At 40.8% G+C, this 18,303-nt stretch overlaps 4 protein-coding genes across 9 annotated transcripts; 3 read left to right on the forward strand and 1 right to left on the reverse strand.

Annotated features, from left to right (window-relative positions):
- Positions 1–48: 48 nt before the first annotated feature.
- Positions 49–4,001, reverse strand: lzic (leucine zipper and CTNNBIP1 domain containing). The gene is made up of 6 exons (XM_064300803.1): positions 3,898–4,001; positions 3,260–3,395; positions 2,714–2,812; positions 2,050–2,145; positions 1,459–1,540; positions 49–1,226 (listed from the first exon to the last, which is right to left on the reverse strand). Exons 1-6 carry the CDS (start codon positions 3,996–3,998, stop codon positions 1,168–1,170), a joined length of 573 nt encoding a protein of 190 aa, XP_064156873.1. The 5' UTR covers positions 3,999–4,001; the 3' UTR covers positions 49–1,167.
- Positions 3,874–10,682, forward strand: LOC135235369 (retinoid-binding protein 7-like). Of its 6 annotated transcripts, none has more exons than XM_064300804.1 (9): positions 3,891–4,014; positions 5,465–5,691; positions 6,172–6,247; positions 6,577–6,597; positions 7,433–7,555; positions 7,945–8,029; positions 8,795–8,973; positions 9,222–9,323; positions 9,726–10,682. In XM_064300804.1, the coding sequence occupies exons 6-9, from the start codon at positions 7,957–7,959 to the stop codon at positions 9,777–9,779; spliced, it is 408 nt and encodes a 135-aa protein (XP_064156874.1). In that variant the 5' UTR covers positions 3,891–4,014; positions 5,465–5,691; positions 6,172–6,247; positions 6,577–6,597; positions 7,433–7,555; positions 7,945–7,956; the 3' UTR covers positions 9,780–10,682. The 6 variants fall into 6 exon arrangements, with proteins under 6 accessions (XP_064156876.1, XP_064156878.1, XP_064156877.1 ...); XM_064300805.1 differs by having other exon boundaries at positions 6,183–6,247; XM_064300806.1 differs by lacking the exon at positions 5,465–5,691 and having other exon boundaries at positions 3,874–4,014.
- A 1,067-nt stretch (positions 10,683–11,749) lies between these two features.
- Positions 11,750–13,263, forward strand: LOC135235371 (retinoid-binding protein 7-like). The gene is made up of 4 exons (XM_064300810.1): positions 11,750–11,969; positions 12,232–12,410; positions 12,614–12,715; positions 12,917–13,263. Exons 1-4 carry the CDS (start codon positions 11,897–11,899, stop codon positions 12,968–12,970), a joined length of 408 nt encoding a protein of 135 aa, XP_064156880.1. The 5' UTR covers positions 11,750–11,896; the 3' UTR covers positions 12,971–13,263.
- A 1,755-nt stretch (positions 13,264–15,018) lies between these two features.
- On the forward strand, positions 15,019–18,303 carry LOC135235372 (retinoid-binding protein 7-like). Its single transcript, XM_064300812.1, has 4 exons — positions 15,019–15,487; positions 16,291–16,469; positions 16,701–16,802; positions 17,362–18,303. Exons 1-4 carry the CDS (start codon positions 15,415–15,417, stop codon positions 17,413–17,415), a joined length of 408 nt encoding a protein of 135 aa, XP_064156882.1. The 5' UTR covers positions 15,019–15,414; the 3' UTR covers positions 17,416–18,303.

The following is an 18,303-nucleotide window of genomic DNA, read 5'->3' on the forward strand; positions in this document are numbered from 1 at the left end:
GCGCCACCTGCTGGCTGTAGAATGCCACAATATTACAGGCATTGCATATATCACTAGTGCCATTTATTATAATTCTTTTCCACAAAGTTCTAATACAACTTTAAAACAAACAAAAAAAATCAACCATTTTTACAAAAAATGCAAAACACTTACCACAGCTTACATTCCATTAACATTTCATATTGTGAAATAAAACGAGTATACAAAGACAACGTTAACACTTCCAACAATTAGTACTGCAATATCACAAGTGTTCTACGCTTTATTTACCGAGAGAAACCCTGAAATTCCTCACAGCAGAACACTGTCAACAACAAACCCCGCCCACGCCGATGATCTTGACAGGGATGAGAGACTTCTCGAAGCTGCTCGTATTACAAAAAGCTACAAATTGGTTTTGCTTGTTAGCGAAGAGCTAAAATCTAAGACCATTGATTTGCCTTCTGATCTGCCTTGTGTAAATGATGACATTAATATCAAGTGCCCCATTATTAGAAGACTATTGGTGGCTTTTCTCATGGTGAAACTTGCCAATGCAACATGGCTGAGACTGTCTATCCTGGATATTTTCATTTGAAAGTGCTTGGATGTCAGGATTTTCCTCGTCCGATCTAGCTTTACATGAGCAAAAACTCGTATATACGGACTGTTCAGCAAATTCAAGCTTTGCAGACTTCAAATATGCACAATATTCTTTTGCACACGTTGCAATTACAAGTCCTTCGTGCTTCATCCTATCAATGTTGTCCAAATGTTTGCTTCACATTTACACTGATTTAACCGCGATTAAGGCATGAACGAACGTATTACTCATTTAACTGAAGACCACAGAAGTTCAAATAAAAAGGAATCCTACGGAAATGCCAATGTAGTACCATATTTACAAGCAAGATGTTTGTTACCGAGATAACGACAAGCACGTGGATGGAGGTTTTGAATGATCTCATCTTGCATAAAAACAACTTTCGTACAAGAAATGCAATGGATGAAAAATGACATGTAAACAATTTAATCTACTAAAACACTGCTTGGACCGACTGCCAACTGTGACATGATTAAATTATATGAGAGTAAGAGAAGTGTTCTCTTCCCTCAAAAGACGTTTAGCAGCAGCCTACGCAGTTAAGTGGGTGATCTTGGGAATGGAGAGGAGATTCAAGCTGCTCTCTATGTCTTGGTTTTCTCCACACCAGAGCAAGCCAAGGCCAAAATCTTGTCTTCTGATCCTGAGGAAGGAAGTGTGTCATAACTCCAGCAGTTATTTTGACAAGCACAACCACTTTTTTCAGGGGGGGTTCATATGTAACCCAACACAAATGAGGATAACAAATTATTAACTTTGGTTATAAGATGCTTCTATTGGGAAACTCCAAATGAAATGTGTTTTGATGCGTGTATGGATGACTTTTACATGCGTCAATAACACACTGATAATTTAAAAAAGGAGGAGAACCTCACCCAGGTCTGCGGTGACTTTCTCAAACTGGCTGAGGGTGGCGCTAGCGTTCGTTATGAGAAACGCCTCGTCCTCGGCTGTGAGCTGCGAACCCAGAAGAAGGAAAATCAGCATTTTGAATCAGGATTTCTCCAGAGAACCATAATATAACATGACCTGGGTCACTACAGAACTGGGACTTTTTTTTTTTTTTTAAATGCATCTTAAACCTAGCATTTGGGCAGCCTTAGATCCTTAGAATCTGATAGCAAAATGTTTTGACCATGATGACCACTTGTTGTATGCTATGGAAAACAAGGAGTCTGAATGCATGGTCAGAAAGCATTAACCGTAGATGAGCTCTAAATTTCTGTACTTCCATTGCCATTGGTGTTTTTAACCTCAAAAGGGGGGGAAGCATTTGTATGTAACGGAACCACACCTTTTTTTTTTTACAGCTCGGTGATCATCAAAGCTGTGAGCCAGTAAAACCGCCTGGGCAGTAATGCAAGCTGTCTGCGTGTGACGTGTGGGTGAACACCGTCCACGCTGCAGTGCGTATATCTTTCCCATCCGAGTCCATTCACTCTCCGCAGCTGCAGCGGCCCCCTCACCTTCTCGCCCAGCTTCCTCAGCGCCGTGAGAATTTCCACCTTCTGCTGGGTGTACACGTCCCTCTGGAGCTTCCCCACCATGACGTCGCGGTCCATCTGCGGCGAGAGAGACAGTCGCGCGTCACGAGCGCCGCGTCGCATTTTCGACCCTCGCCCGAGCGCTGCCACTCAAAAACAAATCTCTTCTCTTCCCCCCCCACAACCGGGCATGTGCAGTAAAGTTCCACCTTTAACACAGAGTCTCTGTCTCTCACTTTGGCTTTAAAAAAAAAAAACCCTCTCTATTTTTCCCATCCACGTGTTAATTCTAGCAACACCTATCACTGGGGTGTTATGGCTGGACCATTGCACTCTTGTTAATTGCAGCTTGAGATGCTGCTGATTTACGAATTAAGGTCTTTGTCTTTTTTTTGTGCAGTAATTGTAAGTTTCTCTGGGCGGTGTTATTGAAGCAAGATTACTGAGTTAGCTGGGTAGCTGCGCTGAGTATAACCCAGAACTGCTCTATTTACTTCAGTCCACGTTCTAGATTTAGGTGGGTTCAGGGCTTTTACTCAGTGCAGTTATCCAGCCAACTGAGTGACCCTGCTTTGTGACACAGGGCCCTGGATAAGGGCGTCAGACAAAGGTGTAAAATGAAAAAGGTAAACGTTTCCCGTCTCACCTCGGCCAGCCGGGTCCTCAGCTGCCCGGGCTGTTTCTTGGCGAAGAGTCGGATCACCTCGGGGGTCTTGAACGCCTGGCTAATGGCTGCCTGAATGGCCTAGGGAAGCCGGAGAATTAACACTACATTACATTACAGGCATTTAGCAAACACTCTTATCCAGAGCGACTTGCACAACGTTTACACAGCATTTACATTGCTTCCATTTATGCAGCTGGATATATATGCTGAAGCAATGCAGGTCAAGTACCTTGCTCAAGGGCACAACGACAGTGTCCTTTAGGTTGCAAGACCAGTTCCTAACCCGTTATACTACACTGCCGCCCAGAGCACTAAGCACCACCTCTCAGAACAAGCCACAGATCTTTATTCACAATTTAAAAAACGCACCACGGTACGAACGGCACAAAGGAGGTTGCATCTTATCAACATGGTTGGGCTACTGGGGGTAATGATAACGCACAAATATAATTGTCCTTTTTAAAAAAAAAATTTTTTTTTAAAATTATTACATAGATAAATCGTAATCTAAAAAATCATTTCTACCAGCTGCATTCCTCCAAGTTCATCCACCAGTGTCATGTTCCCAGACATGATCTTCTTCAGGGACTCATTGAACTCATTCAGCTGTTCCAGGGTCTCTTTTTTAGTCTCCTCGTACTCCTCCTCCTCCAGCTCGTCTCTGTGAATATCAGAGCAGGGATGCGTTGGCTGGGCGGAGGCACTCTCAACATTCCACAAAGGGGCTAAGAATTGGGGCGGGGCCAGGGGGCTATGGGGCTGTGGTTCATCAAACACTTCATAAACAAAAACTTTGGCCTATACCTTACCGTTATGGTCTCTGTGGAATCATTTGTGATAGTTCTTCCTTTTGAAAACACCCCAAAGATAAATTAGGATGACAGCGGCAATTAAGACCGTAAACTTGATTTACTCAGAGTTAAATTTATTCCAACATTACATAGTACAATTAAAATGCTGGCAGGCAGTTTAATTCGCAATTAAGATTGCACACCGTTGTTGCACTGATACCTTGGAATCATGCTCGCACAGCCAGGTGTTTCATTAATATGGTATATCGTTCCATTGTTTGTCGGGGACACATTGTTGCCGTCAGTACCAATGCCATTTACTACCGTTGGCAGTACGCTTTTTTGGCGATGGGATTAAGATGAATGAGCTACCTGCACTCTTCCAGGTCCTGAAGCTGCTGCATTAGTCTGTCGAGTTGCTCCTCCATGTTTTGTTTTAATTTAGTTGTTTCCGATTTCCCCCGGGAAGCCATGGCTACGCCCTAAAACGTAAGTATATTGTTATTCAGCAAGCTGCATATGGAGCCAAAAATGTGTCCTATCTTTCTGGCAAATTATCGAACTACATATCAATCTAGCTAGTTCCACAAACCACCGCATAGAAACGGTAGCAACCTAGTTAAATGCATGTTTACAGAAGAGCAGAGAAACCTGGTATTATTCACGAAGAAACGTTTTTATTAAAAAGACAACTTGACACACCCAGGTGAATAGCAATTTGGCCAGCACACTATCACTGGCTAATAATGTTAAAATTATTCTTAGTACAATTTCAATGCTCGCTTTAGCTAGACAAGTTAGCTGCGGCGACAGCACTAAGATAGCTATAATAGCTAGTTAGCTAAACTTATACAAGTCCTTGGTGGCTAGTTAGCTCCAAAACTTGTTTTTTTATTTAATTTTAATTCTTTTAATGGTTTACATTACATATTTCCTTACGGATAGTGCGTTCAGTATGGCAATCCAGCTGAACTGAAATGCCTCCCTTTCTCACCTTTTGGTTATGGTCAAGCAAATCTATTTTGCGATATCATCCCCTTCCGTGCTGTTTATTTATTATTTGGGATGTGCCTTTGACAAGGGGAACAATTTTTATGGTACACTGGTTTCCGGTTTGTGGTCCAATCAGAGGCATGTGTTAGTTTTTTTTTGGTCCAATCAGATACCGCTCAGTTCAAGCGACATCAAAGACACTCGATCTCTACAAAGATATTAAAGAATAAAATGATATTGTTGGGTCTGAACACGGATATAATGGTAAATTGGTAAATGGACTGCATTTATATAGCGCTTTTATCCAAAGCGCTTTACAATTGATACCTGTCATTCACCAGAGCATTTTAGGGGTTAGGTGTCTTGCTCAGGGACACTTCGACACGCCCTGGGTGGGGCTCGAATCTGCAACCCTCCGACTGCCAGACAACCACTCTTACCTCCTGAGCTATGTCGCCGCAATATAATGCTTATTATGGTATATATCTTCGCTCCCTGCAATATGATTTTGCCAGCCCCAATATTGGATTTTTTTTTCACATGTATTGAGCGCATTTCTATTTTGCCAATTAAAGTATCAGGAAATATAGTCCAGTCCTATTTAATTAGCAGTTATTTATGCTACGAGGTAACAGATTATTAAACATTCTCTTACACTTCAATTTTTAATAACACATTTCAGAAATAATAATTAATTAATGTAATCATTAAGTGACTTTTGTGCTATGGTATTGCTGACAGTTTCTGTGACAGAGAGCCAATGCGGCAATTAAAAGGAATATTGGCCAGAGCACTGTTTTGTGTTTACTTCATGCTTGGTTGGGCATTTTTTATCCACAGCACACGGCCTGTAGAGCATGGTCGGCAAAAAAGCTCCCTTATACACCATCATCATTAGTTCAAACAAGTATGTCTTGAGTTTGAAAGTCAGCATGTCGGTTATAAGTGTGTTCACATGTTCTCCAGGAAAACAAACAAGTTGCGTTTCCAGAGGAAAGCCACATGTTACAAAGCTCCTCGTGTGCTGGGGGTATTCAATCTGCATATACTGCGGAAACCACTGCATGTGATGAGCTCAAAACATGAGCAGAGCTTCTCAGTGAGGAGAAGATCATCAATAAGGGAGAACAAAGTGACAGAAGAGGTGTCCATTTTCTACCTGTGCAAGGACAGGTATGATGGTTCCCAAAAGCCTATGGCAACCCAAAGGATAAAATTCACACACACACACACACACACATGCATATGCATGCATGCACACACACACACACATGCATATATGCACACAGTCACGTGTGCACACACACACAGGCACATGCACACACACACACACACAGTCACACACGCGTGAACACACACGCGTGAACACACACACATTCACACACTCACACTCACACTCACACGCACGCACACACACACACATGCACGCACACACACACACACGCACACACAGTCACACACGCGTATGCACACACACACACACACACACTCACTCACACTCACTCACTCTCACACACACATTCACAATGCTCAGGCTTACATGCACTGTGTGTCATGTACCAAGGTAGAAGGGTGGGGACATCTGCAGTCACACCACCTGTAGACAAAATTATGCAACAGAAAAGCGTGTACCTTTTCTTCCCTGTACCTGAGTGCGTTTGCAGGGAGCAGAACGTCCTGGACAACTTTAGCATGACTGAGCAGCATTCCTCAGCAGGTGACAGATCAGGTACCCATCAATCTCACAGCCGTTAGACGGTTATGCAATTGAAATAAGATGAAAGTATCATGTCTGTGGGAAAGGGAAGTTAAAAGTGTAAAATACCACCTTGGAATTGAGTAGGTATATTAGACCAATTCTCAAATTACGATAAAAATAGAATAATATAAAATAAAATAATAATAATTGATCATTGAACAGAAATCACATATGTTTCAATTACTTTTGAATTACATTTGTATTTTTAATGTGGAGAGGAAATATTATAAGAAAAGGTTTATCTTAATTGTGTGAAATTTTCATCCTGAAAAATTTATTTCTGCTTATTTGTTTCACAGGGCATTTCTAAGAGCACCATTGTGAGTATGAGTCATTTAATTAATTAGCTGGACAGACCGTGGCAAGTGCATGAATGTTAGATTAAAAGGAAGACAAAGACTGTGAAGTGCATCATCATTGCATTTTCTATTAATTAAAGGCTATTTATGTTTACCTGTGTGCTGTGGCTTGTCTAGTCCTCATCTGCTAAAGATTGTTAATTTAAACATCAATGCAAGGATCCCACCCAAGTAGACCTGTGCTAAGATCAATCCTTTCACACATGATTTGATGAAATGGCTGAACCAATCATACTTGGAGACTCCTTTGATCCGCCTGGAATACACTTTCACACTGACTGATCAAATTTAGTCACAATGGGGAAGGAAGGCTGAGGGCTGTAACTTCTGTTCTATAGTTTGGGTCCCAGGTATACCTTCAAACACTGAAGCACTGATTACATTAATCTTCATAATCTTTCATCTGGGTCATGTCATGTAGATCAGCTATAGCATTTCAGAGCACAGTAATGTCCTATGCTATGCTTACTATTATTCTTACTATTATTTTTATGTTTATATTATTATTATTATTATTATTATTATTATTATTATTGCAGTGATCTTGAAGCCTGAAGGCAAAGGTCTGTCATTGTCAATATTTGGGCATCTTGTTTAGCAGATCACCTCAGACTAACACCTTTGTTAGTTAATCTCAGGATTAACATTATCACATTTCACACGAAGTCTTTGCTCAGCAAATTTGGGCAACACCCTGTCAAATATCAGACTAATTCTGTGTCAGGGGTCATCTCTGTCTTTAGAGGTAAATAAATGTGCACTTGCTGGGCTCTCATGCTGATATCTTGGTCTAAAGATGGACGGTGAAACAGCATATAACTAACGGCACATCAGCGCAGTGGTCTGTAGGCATGCTGCACCTTGAGAACCAAGGCAGGCTTCTTCCTTCCAGTAGCGTTATGCTACAGCGTCTAAACAGGTAAATAAATCATTCTGGGCAATGATTTACTTATGTAACTGACGGTTGACAGCACCCAGAGGCTAGAAAATGTTGTTTCTAAAAATGATGAGAAAAAAAAGAGGTAATTTACAAGTAGTGAGTTGCAAGGAAGAGGACACACCTGTCGCCCGGCTGATCGTTAGAGAAACAGCCGAGGGGTCAGAAAGAGTGCCAGAGTGAAGGGGCGGAGCTACGCCCTAGAGCACCGGCGAATGAGCTTCAGGCGAAAAGCCAACTCCGCCCCTTATCTGAGCTCCTTTTGTTTTAAAACAAAGTGGTCTGTGCTTCTCATGTCCATCTCACTCTGAGCACCTGGAAAGTTTGTTTTTCCCTCCGCCTGAGACATATAATACAATATATCCAGTCAGACCTGCCTGAGTATGCCTGGCATTATCTGTGGTAGCTGGGAAATGATCAGCAATATCAACTTTGATGGGTACATGATAGCACTGGGTGAGTATTTAAAATGTTGCTTCAATGGCAACCTAATTGAATTTGTGTGCGTGTGTGTGTGTGTGTGTGTGTGAGAGAGAGAGAGAGAGAGAGTGTGTGTATGTGCGTGTGTGTGTGTGTGTGTGAGAGACAGAGAGAGAGGGAGAGGGGGAAGACAGGGAGAGGTTTGTGTATGTTTTTGCTGCAGGTATACAGCAATGCGCTATTCAATACATGTAATCTCATTGGTTATTTATAAGTGAATATTTAATGAAACAGTACACTGCAACAGGGAATTAATTTTTGCCTCTTGCCCAAGCAATGAACAGAAATGGGCTAAATGAGCCTTTCTATTCTAGACAGGCGCCATTATATAAACTTATTTATGCACAAAAATGCTTCTTTTGCCTTTGTGTTTGTTTGATCTTTAGTGTGGGATCTGGCTCAGTTGACTTTTTTGATATGTGTTAATGTTTAATTCTGCCTCAAAGAAGTTCATAAACATGTCTTCAAAGCTTAGGCAAAACACGCCTGCGAATACATCAAGCGAAGCCACACAATTGAAATATTTATTGATCCAGTTTTTTTTTTTGGGGCCTGTGTGTCGAGAGGCTATACCACAACTGTAGGTTTCCAACCAAATGTAGTTCTGAGATGTCAGGCTTCAAAGCGGTCATGTCTGATATCACAGCATTACGTTACCTGATTTGAGCGGGGATTCACTGCGTACACAGTGCCGCAGGAATAAAGCCTGTTTGTCCCTGACTGTGACCCGTCCCTCCCCAGGAGTAGGAGCCCTCATGCGAAAGCTTGCCCTACAGCTGAAGCACAGGAAGGTGGTGGAGCAGGAGGGGGACGTCTACGTGGTGAAGACCCTCAGCACCTTCAGGAACTACACCCTCTCCTTCAGGCTGGACGAGGAGTTTCCGGAGTTCACCAAGGGTCTGGACGAGAGGCACTGCAAGGTACGGGACATGGGTTGGGGGGTGGGGGGGGGGGGGGGGGTAGAATGCAGGCCAAGGGGAACTGGATCATGCATTTTTTTAGCATATTTTGTATCCTAGCTATTTCCAAACCTTTTTTTGTTTGTTTTACAAATCTTCATTTTTCCCCAGTCAGTTCACCTCCCTGAATTTACACGGATTTCCACCCAGATTTAGTGTGTAAACCTGCCTGTGACCGCAGAATGAGTGTGTAATCCTGTGCTTTGCAGTCGCTGGTGTCCTGGGAGGGGAGCAGGCTGGTGTGCGTGCAGCAGGGGGAGAAGAAGGACCGCGGCTGGGCTCACTGGATAGAGGACAACCTGCTTCACCTGGTAAAGCACTGTTTCCACTGTGCATCGCTGTTGTTGTTGTTTATTTTTGGTTTTTTTTTACCATGCAACACAGCTCTGAATAGATTTTATTGTGCAATGCTCTCAATTGCCGTCAGCTGCTCCTCCGCAACAACAGTGATGCTATGCAGATCTCATCCCTTTCACTTTTCACTTAAATTTAACCCTTTGAAGAGCGGGGGGGTTTTTTGGAATGGTTTTTTTAATTATTATTATTATTTTTATTATAAGTTAATGTTCTAGAACTCCACTGCTTTCAGTCACCAACAGTGATTGTTACATCTGCATTACAATGTTCAGTTAAGAACATTCTAATCACATGTTTGTATTCTTACACCTTAATGGGTTAATGCCGTTATCCTCGTTCCCACTTTTCTTCCCTAGGAGTTGTACTGTGAAGGACAAGTATGCAAGCAAGTTTTCAAAAAGAACGTCTGAAGGCAAGAAGATGGCTGCCATTTCTTAAGGAGGAATTTTTAATAAAAAATTTTAAAAATCAGAAGGCTCCACACTTCGGAGTGAAGTACGGGAAGGATGGAATGAAGAGAAGAGTATAATGTTTTTCACACATTGCTCAACACCGTTTGAGTTTAAGAACAACATTCTTGCTGCATTCCCTGTGTGGCCTGCACAGATACATTCTTCATAAACAATCCTAGGGCTAGCATGCCTTACATGGATGTGTCTCTAAGGATCAGATAGTTGAGTGTTTAAATGAGTGGTATGTAACAACGTATACCACTAGAGGGCACTCTTAGAACACAAAAAAGAGAGATTACAGAAGGCCCCCCCTCATTTGTGATTAACCTTAAAGGTTATAAAATGTAAGGTATTTTTCCATTGTAAATGCAAAAGCCTGTATTTTGATTGTTTTCAATAATTTGAACAATGGTGCTATAGATGAAGTAAAAATTTGAGCAGTAGGCAAACCCTTATTGAAAAGAGTCTAATGACAATGTTGTATAAGAATGACTTGGATCCAGGGTTATCAGATTTTGGTTCGGTATGTATTTTTTTAATGCTTATGGTTACTCACTAAAGTGATACATCAGTGCTGTATTTGCATCCATCAAGTAGAATCTGCAGGAAAACATGAACAGTTGAAAGAAGTATTCTCAAATAATTAAAACTGGGGGATAATACCTGTAACGCACTAGAGTAATTCTTATGTATTCAGCTACTGTTTGTGGAAATTTTAACGTTTTTATTAATTTTGTGAGTTCCTAAAAACATTAATTTTATGACTTGCCCTATCATTTGATATGACTTAAAAGGGGACACAAACATGAAAAGAAATCCAAATGGTAGCTTTACCATGATATAATGAACTACATGAGACATCTTGATATGAAATATTCAAAATGTCTTACAAAATGCCAAATGTAAGCCTTTATTTTTTAAAAATTAAAAGATAAAAAGATTTAATTCTGATATTTTGCTGTATATTTTCTTGAGGCAAATTTACAATACAGTGCTGTTTAGCTGTTTCTCACACTGAGATACTGGAAGTGCAACTGTTTACTGATTTCAGAAAGAAGAATATAACATGAAGTGGATCTGGGAAGTGGACAAACGGCAATATGCTTGATCGTTGAATTGATCTCCAAATGAACAACCCAGTACTGCATATCTGTCTTCATATTGTAAGAACGCAAGCATGAAGTAGTGTATGTTTCACCCCACACGACCACTTGCATAAAATGCAAAAATGTGAAAATGTTTTTGCACTTTCTATAGCTTTAAGGAAGCGCATGGGTGGGGAGGGAACCTGCTTTGCATTACGGACTCCCAGGTATGTTTGAGTTGAGAGAGTCTTGTCTGCCGAGCTCTGAGATTCAGGCAGGCTAGCCATGTGCTCCAATAAATCAAGACTCGTCTTGAAGCAGTGCAGCAGCGAGTGTGTAAAAATGAGTTTTCTGACATTTACAGATTTACAGACCTCTTGGTAAAAGGCTGTGGAAGCTCATCTGGTGCAGTATTTATCGGCCGTTTTATATTTCAATGTCAGTAACCCAGAATGGCCCTGAGCTCCGATTATTTATTTATTTATTATTATTATTATTATTTTTTTTTTATTTATTTTTTTTGGGGGGGGGGGTGTTGTTAAAACGGTTAATATACAAACACGCAATCGTTGTCAAAGATAAAAATGCACACCGTTTTCCGTTAATGCATAATCATTAACCTATCAGACCTAATACAAATAATTAAGTAGTGCTTAGCTCTTTCTTTATTGGTAGCCCATGCGCAGCTGTGAAATTAAATTCCAGCTCGTTATTTCATTTAATGACAGACCGTACGTTTATATAACCAATTGCTGCAATCCCATGTGTTAATAGAAAAACGTTGGCTTTAATAGTTAATTACAATTAACGAAGTAGTTGTCTCAGATGTTTTAGGCTGTATGCGGCACGTGATAGCTTGGCCTTTCACAAATTAAATTCGGGCGGTTTTGTAGTGTAAAACCACTCTTTCGCGTTGGAGCTGCAAGCGTCTAAGTTTGAGGCTCTCGTTGCCAGCTGAGCGTGCTTCTACGTACACATCTGAGAGATAACATGCCTGTTAACTACAGCGGCACGTGGAATATGATCAGTAATGTCAACTTCGACGGATATATGGTAGCTATCGGTGAGGAACTTCGGTCCAACTCCAACGGGTTCAGTTTTATTAAAGTCGTACAACGCAGCGATTATTAAAGATTATTAAAATGCTTAGGCATCCATGGTTGAATTGGCACTGCAGTATCGCCGAAGAGCCGCTTTATAGCGTGTGTCCTCGGCCTAAAGTGCGCATTTCACATTGTTGTATCCACACAGGAGCAAGCTGGTGTTACACTGATTCTTTCACACCAGTTGCGTTAACCGTCTCTTTACATGTTATCACCGTACAGATATTGACTTTGCAACGCGGAAGCTTGCGGGCATGCTGAAGACCCAGAAAGTGATCGATCAAGATGGTGATTTATTTACTATGAAGACTGTTAGCACCTTTAGAAACTACCACTGCTCTTTCAACATCGGGGAGGAGTTTGAGGAGGTGACCAAAGGATTGGACAACAGGAAGTGCAAGGTAGGATGGTGATTTGTGCCACATCTGCCTACTTGCTGGCTTTTTAATCATAATTTCCACCCAAATGTGGCTGTCACTGAATTTACTTTTTTGAAAAGTCGAAGCCACTCATGTACAATAGCCTACATGCATTCTTTTCTATAAACCGCGTTTAACATTTTAAATGGTCTACACTTGTATTTAATGAGTCGTTTTGCCTTCAGTCTGTGGTGAACTGGGATGGAGAACGAATAGTGTGTGTGCAGAAGGGGGAGAAGAGAAATCGGGGCTGGACCCACTGGGTCAAAGGAGATCACCTCTACCTGGTACGGTGGATTTCTTTTTCTCCCTACTTGACTGGGAAGGAGCGGAAATGCTAGACAACTGTTTTGATTGGTTCTAAAAGCTTAGGTTTCATTTGAACTCCTAATAGGGTTTGGTTTTTAAACTGTTTTTCTGGCATTTCTTTTAAAGTTTAATTTCTGTCCATATGTTGCTATAATCTCATTTCTTTCTCTTCTCTCAAGGAGCTCTGTTGTGAAGGCCAAGTCTGCCAACAAATTTTTAAAAAGAATCCATGATTTTGCTGATTGCAGACAGAAAATCAATTGTATTTAACTTTTTTTTTTTTTTTTTTTTACTTTGAACATTTTGGCTTATGTTTTACAATTGTTTTGTTAGTGTCATGATTTAAATCCTCAAATACCAAACCGTTCATCCACAGCCCACTGAATGCAGTTTAGCGTCTGCACACACTTGTCTTCAAAGATGGCTTTTCATGAAAATTAAGTATGAAATCCCCTGTCAAAATTTTGCTCCTGCTATTTTCCCGTGTTCCGTAGATGCTGAATAAAGCACCTGTGATTGCATAAAACACTTGACCTATTTAATGAGCTGATTGGGTGGAGGGGAGGTGTTGGAAGAATGACACTTCATGAACACATTCAGGACTCTGCACTGGAAAATGGAAACATCCCCATTTAGTTGTCTGGCATATTGGTGATGCTCAACACCAATTTAATATTACAACAATATTACAGTATGTCCCTATTAGTTTGTCTGTATTGGCCCTCTTGGAGAAAATGACAAGATAAAAGCTGAACAATACAATTACACTGGTTAGCTGATGTGAGACCTTGACCTTGAGCAGTTTTGGGGTAAACCTTGCATTACAGGCATTTAGCAGACGCTCTTATCCAGAGCGACTTTCATTGTATCCAACGGAAGTGTCTTACCAGGGATTCAAACCTGAAACCTTTAGGTTACAAGACTAACTCCTTAACCATTATACTACACTACTGCCCCCAAAACAATTTTGTGGTTATACAAGCCTGCAAGGATGTCTCTCAAAGGGTCTAAACAGAGATGCACTAAGCTGGTTGACAAATCATCTGAGTTACTTATGTAATTTGGAGCATACAAGTGAAGCATTAATGGTGCCAATCGTCTTAGTGTGTGAGATGGAATAACAGGATTTATTTGACAGTAGGTTCTATGTAGCTTATCCTGTATGTTCTGCAAATGCTCTCAGAAGGAAGCTTACTCGAGATTAACATGGCAGAAGAGACTCATTGTCCATTCTATACAGACCTGTAGAATTTGCCTATAAATCTCGTCTTTTTAGTGTTGGTAGGTGGTTCTTTCACTAGATCTCACAAGCTCTGGTACAAGGTTCACCAAAGAATATGAAGTTGAAACTGGCATCTGATAGGGTGCACATCAGTGGTGATTCGGAGTGTAACCAGGACCTAATAAACACTGAGGTCGGCAGATTGGTTAGAGCTGGGGTGGGGATGGTAGGTTAGGACCTGGTATGCTCTTTATTTTCCCCTTGTAAATTTAACTGAGGATGCATTTTACAATGTAAATGCTGCACATGCTTCTAGATTAGGCTTAACTTTGAGCAAATATTAAATACCATTCATTTGCCGCCTAAGTGAATTGTAACCGGCGTTCTCACTAAAAAAATGAAATCAAATATAGGCTTTAGAAATGGACATGGGGGTTGGGGGGGAGGAAATACAATGGACGTGACTTCAGTGTCTGCAATGCTAGTTACGCCCTGGTGGTGGCCTAGGTCTGGGCCTCAGGCACTAATGAGAAATGGGGGCTCAATTGCAGATTGCTAACTCACAATTGTTTTTGTATACATTGTATTATATGTATACCCTCTATCTAAAAATAAAAAAACCTGAAAGCCTTAAAAACAGCCACAATTATGTGTTTTTTTTATTTATTTTTAATTGCAAGTATGTTAAAGGTGTGTGGTTTGTTTTGGCTTTACAACCCCATGCATAATTGCACATTTGTCTGAAATTCAACTTATTTTGTCCTTATCTGTCTGGAAAAAGTCTATAATCAAGTTCATTTGTAAGGAAACTTAAACGACGAAAGATTAAAATGAAAATGGCATCATTCAACCTAAACTGAAAGTAAATGGAAAATCCATAAGACCAAAAAGCGGTTGGAATAAGAATACTGAAAAACAAATCCATGATATAGATAATGCAATGCTGCATTTCCTTGACGACGACACTGTGCATTGTTTCGAGGAGAGGACATTCCAGGGGTGACCCTTATTAAAATGTGCACCATTTGCATACACCAGATTATTGGCTTTAGCCTGGTAAATCTTCCACATAACTGGTCATCGCAATGCCTTTTTAGTTGTGGTTCGCATCCATTTAATTTAATTTCAACTGATTTTTTTACATTAATACAAAGGAACATTAAGGGGAATCTGAAACTAGGTGTTTTATGATGCCGAACAACTTTCTGCAAAAGAACAGCTGGGAATTGACTGACCACCTTAGACTTTTGAAAACTGGGTCAGGTGACGGACTCTTAGCCGTCATGAAAGCAGTAGAAGACCTCCCACCTGTCCGTTATTCAGGTGGTAGTAAAACTCAATTTGGTCGTGTGCCCCTGTAGTGTTGCCTAAATTGGGAAGTCTCAGCCTGAGGACAGAAGTGCAGCTTGCGGGTCGGAACAGTTTCCCTGGCAACACGTAACTAACGGGTTCAACATGCCCGTCGACTTCAGTGGCACGTGGAACATGGTCAGCAACGACAATTTTGAAGGGTGGATGTCGGCAATCGGTGAGTACGTTGGTTTTTTTTATTTCTAAAGTTAGCTTTGCAATGGTCGTTTTAGGTTCAGGCACACAATGGTACGCAATAGAATAGCTTTTCTGGTTTTATTAAAAGCAACCAATGGCAATGCATTTGTTTGGTAAGCTAAATGACAGAACATCCAATGTTACAGTCTCCAGGTTTTGAGTTACAATGCTATTCAGTGATATAAACTGTCAGAAAATGTAAATTTCTTTATCATTCAGTTCAAGGTTATTTGATTCAATACGTCCAATAAGTAGAACAAAAATCTTTAGGGTGACCATGGGGAAAGAATATTTATTTTGCCCTTGAGTATATTCTTGAACTGTGAAATAAAAGCTACTGAATCATGGTTTTTGGAGATGCTGCACTTTCATTTTTATGCTGTGTGTAGGCCTGCCATAATGTTGGGGTGCCTTGATGCTGCTGTTGTTGTTTGTTGCTGCTTATTGCTGTTATTGTTGGTTGTGAGATGGATATCTGAAGATTGCTGTATGGCACACGAGGAATTTCCTAAAGGACTTGTCAATCAACACTAAATAAAATGTCCGGTATTAATTCAACACTAACATATATATTAGTCATAGGGACCACATGCACTCTTGGAGTACTTAAAAGTACTCTGTAAGAATTGATTTAACACCGAACATTTTACTGTGTACAGTCTTTGTTTAAGCAGTGAGAGTAAGCTTATTGTTTCAGGAGCAGTGACAGCTCTACTAGGGTTGATAGGTACAGTATCTGAAATGGGTTTGAGCCGTTCTGACACAGACGCGTCCTCGACTCAGGAATCGACTTTCCCACGCGGAAGATCGCCCGGCTACTGCGGCCGCAGAGGGTCATCGAGCAGAGCGGCGACGTCTTCACCATGAGGACCGTCAGCCCCTTCCGGAGCTACAGCTGCTCTTTCAAGATGGGGGAGGAGTTTGAGGAATTCACCAAGGGACTGGACAACAGGAGGATCAAAGTAAGGACGTACTCAGCCAGCGCGAACCCTCCTCTTCTCATCTGTGCCGTGGTTCTTTTCGTGCCAAAGGGGTGTGGCTGGCATGACCAATGTCATTTTCTCTCGAACAGTTTATTGATCGATAGATGGGAGATTTGAACAGGTTTTCCCTCAGTTTGAGTGTCATTGTAATATTAAAGTGAACAGGTTGTACAGTGGCATGGATGTGCTGAACTTCCTCTCTGCCCTCAGACTGTGGTGAACTGGGATGGTGACAGAATCGTGTGCGTTCAGAAGGGAGAGAAGGAGAACCGAGGCTGGACCCACTGGATTGAGGGAGATCGGCTGTACATGGTACAGTGTTTTTACTGTGCTTTTACTCTGCTTTTACCACACATTTACTCTGCTCTTACGCTGATTTTACTATGCTTTTACTCTGCTTCTATGCTGCTTTTACTTTGCTTTTACCACACATTTACCATGCCTTTACTCTGCTTCTATGCTGCTTTTACTCTGCTTTTATCACACATTTACCATGCTTTTCCTGTGATTTTACTCTGCTTTTACTATGCTTATACTCTGCTTTTACCATGCTTATGATTTTACCCTGCTTTTACCATGCTTATGCTTTTACTCTGCTTTTACTATGCCTATACTCTGCTTTCACTATGCTTATGCTTTTACTCTGCTTTTACTATGCTTTTACTCTGCTTTTACCATGCTTTTACCCTGTAGTACGATGTGGGTTGTCAAGGGTAAAATGAATAGATCATAGGATGTTCCGATCAGTACATTTACTATTGTGTGCGTGTATGTGTGTGTTTGTGTGCGTGCATGTGTGTGTGAGAGAGAGGTACACAACAAAGATGATTGTTGGATGTGTCATTTCTCTTTCTCCTGTTGCTTGATCTAGGAGCTTCGCTGTGAGGATCAAGTCTGCAGACAAGTTTATAGAAAGAGATGTTGATCTTGTAACAATTTTGTATAAAATATTGAAATGGTCAATGCAAGCACTTAATTATCTGCTATGTGAAAAAGCAAGTTATTAATTATTTTTTGTTTACAAACATGTACTTTTTAGCATTTTGTTTTTTAATCCCCATGTACAGTAAAAACATTATTTTACTTCACCTATGTAAAATGGGGCTGGTGGTTTAGTGTCCTTAGGAATTACAGGTAATAATAAACAATTTGAATAATTTTCTCTCACATTCGTCCAAGTCAAGCCCACAAAACAATCCTCTAACATACTCAGTAATCCAGGCTTGTTCTCTACAACATATACACATCTGTTTCCATGGAATTTTCCCAACTTGAATTTTACAGCAATACTGGCTACTAGGCTGTTAACTGGTGTGGCCACTAGAGGGCCCCCTTGCACCCTTTTCCTTATTTGAATTTAGACGCTATAATGAGAGCTTCTGGGATTGCTTACCACTGGACGGTTGTGTTGGTTTGTTCAAACGGATGGAGTTCTGTTTTGAGTTCTACATCCAGATATAGCTGTTCTGTACACATACAATATGTAGATGACAAGGGTGTTCAGCCATTGGCTTAACAAAATGTTTCGGAGTTTAGAGAAAAACCATTTTTCCTCAAACTGAATGAGTCCACTTTGGTAGTTTGTGGTAAGGAGGAAACTTATCTTCCGCGCGAGAGCAACAGCAACAATTAAACACATGATCATCGCCATATAAACACTTGACTGTGACAGAGCCAGTGACAAATCAATTTCAACTGAACCGGCAAAATTTGCGTTGTAGTCTAAATTGGGTAAAAAGGAAATGGAAATCCTTATTGAACCAAAGCTATTGTGCATAACTCCCATTGTATTAAAATAAACCTTATCAAATGA

The sequence above is a fragment of the Anguilla rostrata genome, chromosome 11 (assembly GCF_018555375.3).
Source record: "Anguilla rostrata isolate EN2019 chromosome 11, ASM1855537v3, whole genome shotgun sequence".
Taxonomy (NCBI): Eukaryota; Metazoa; Chordata; class Actinopteri; order Anguilliformes; family Anguillidae; genus Anguilla; species Anguilla rostrata.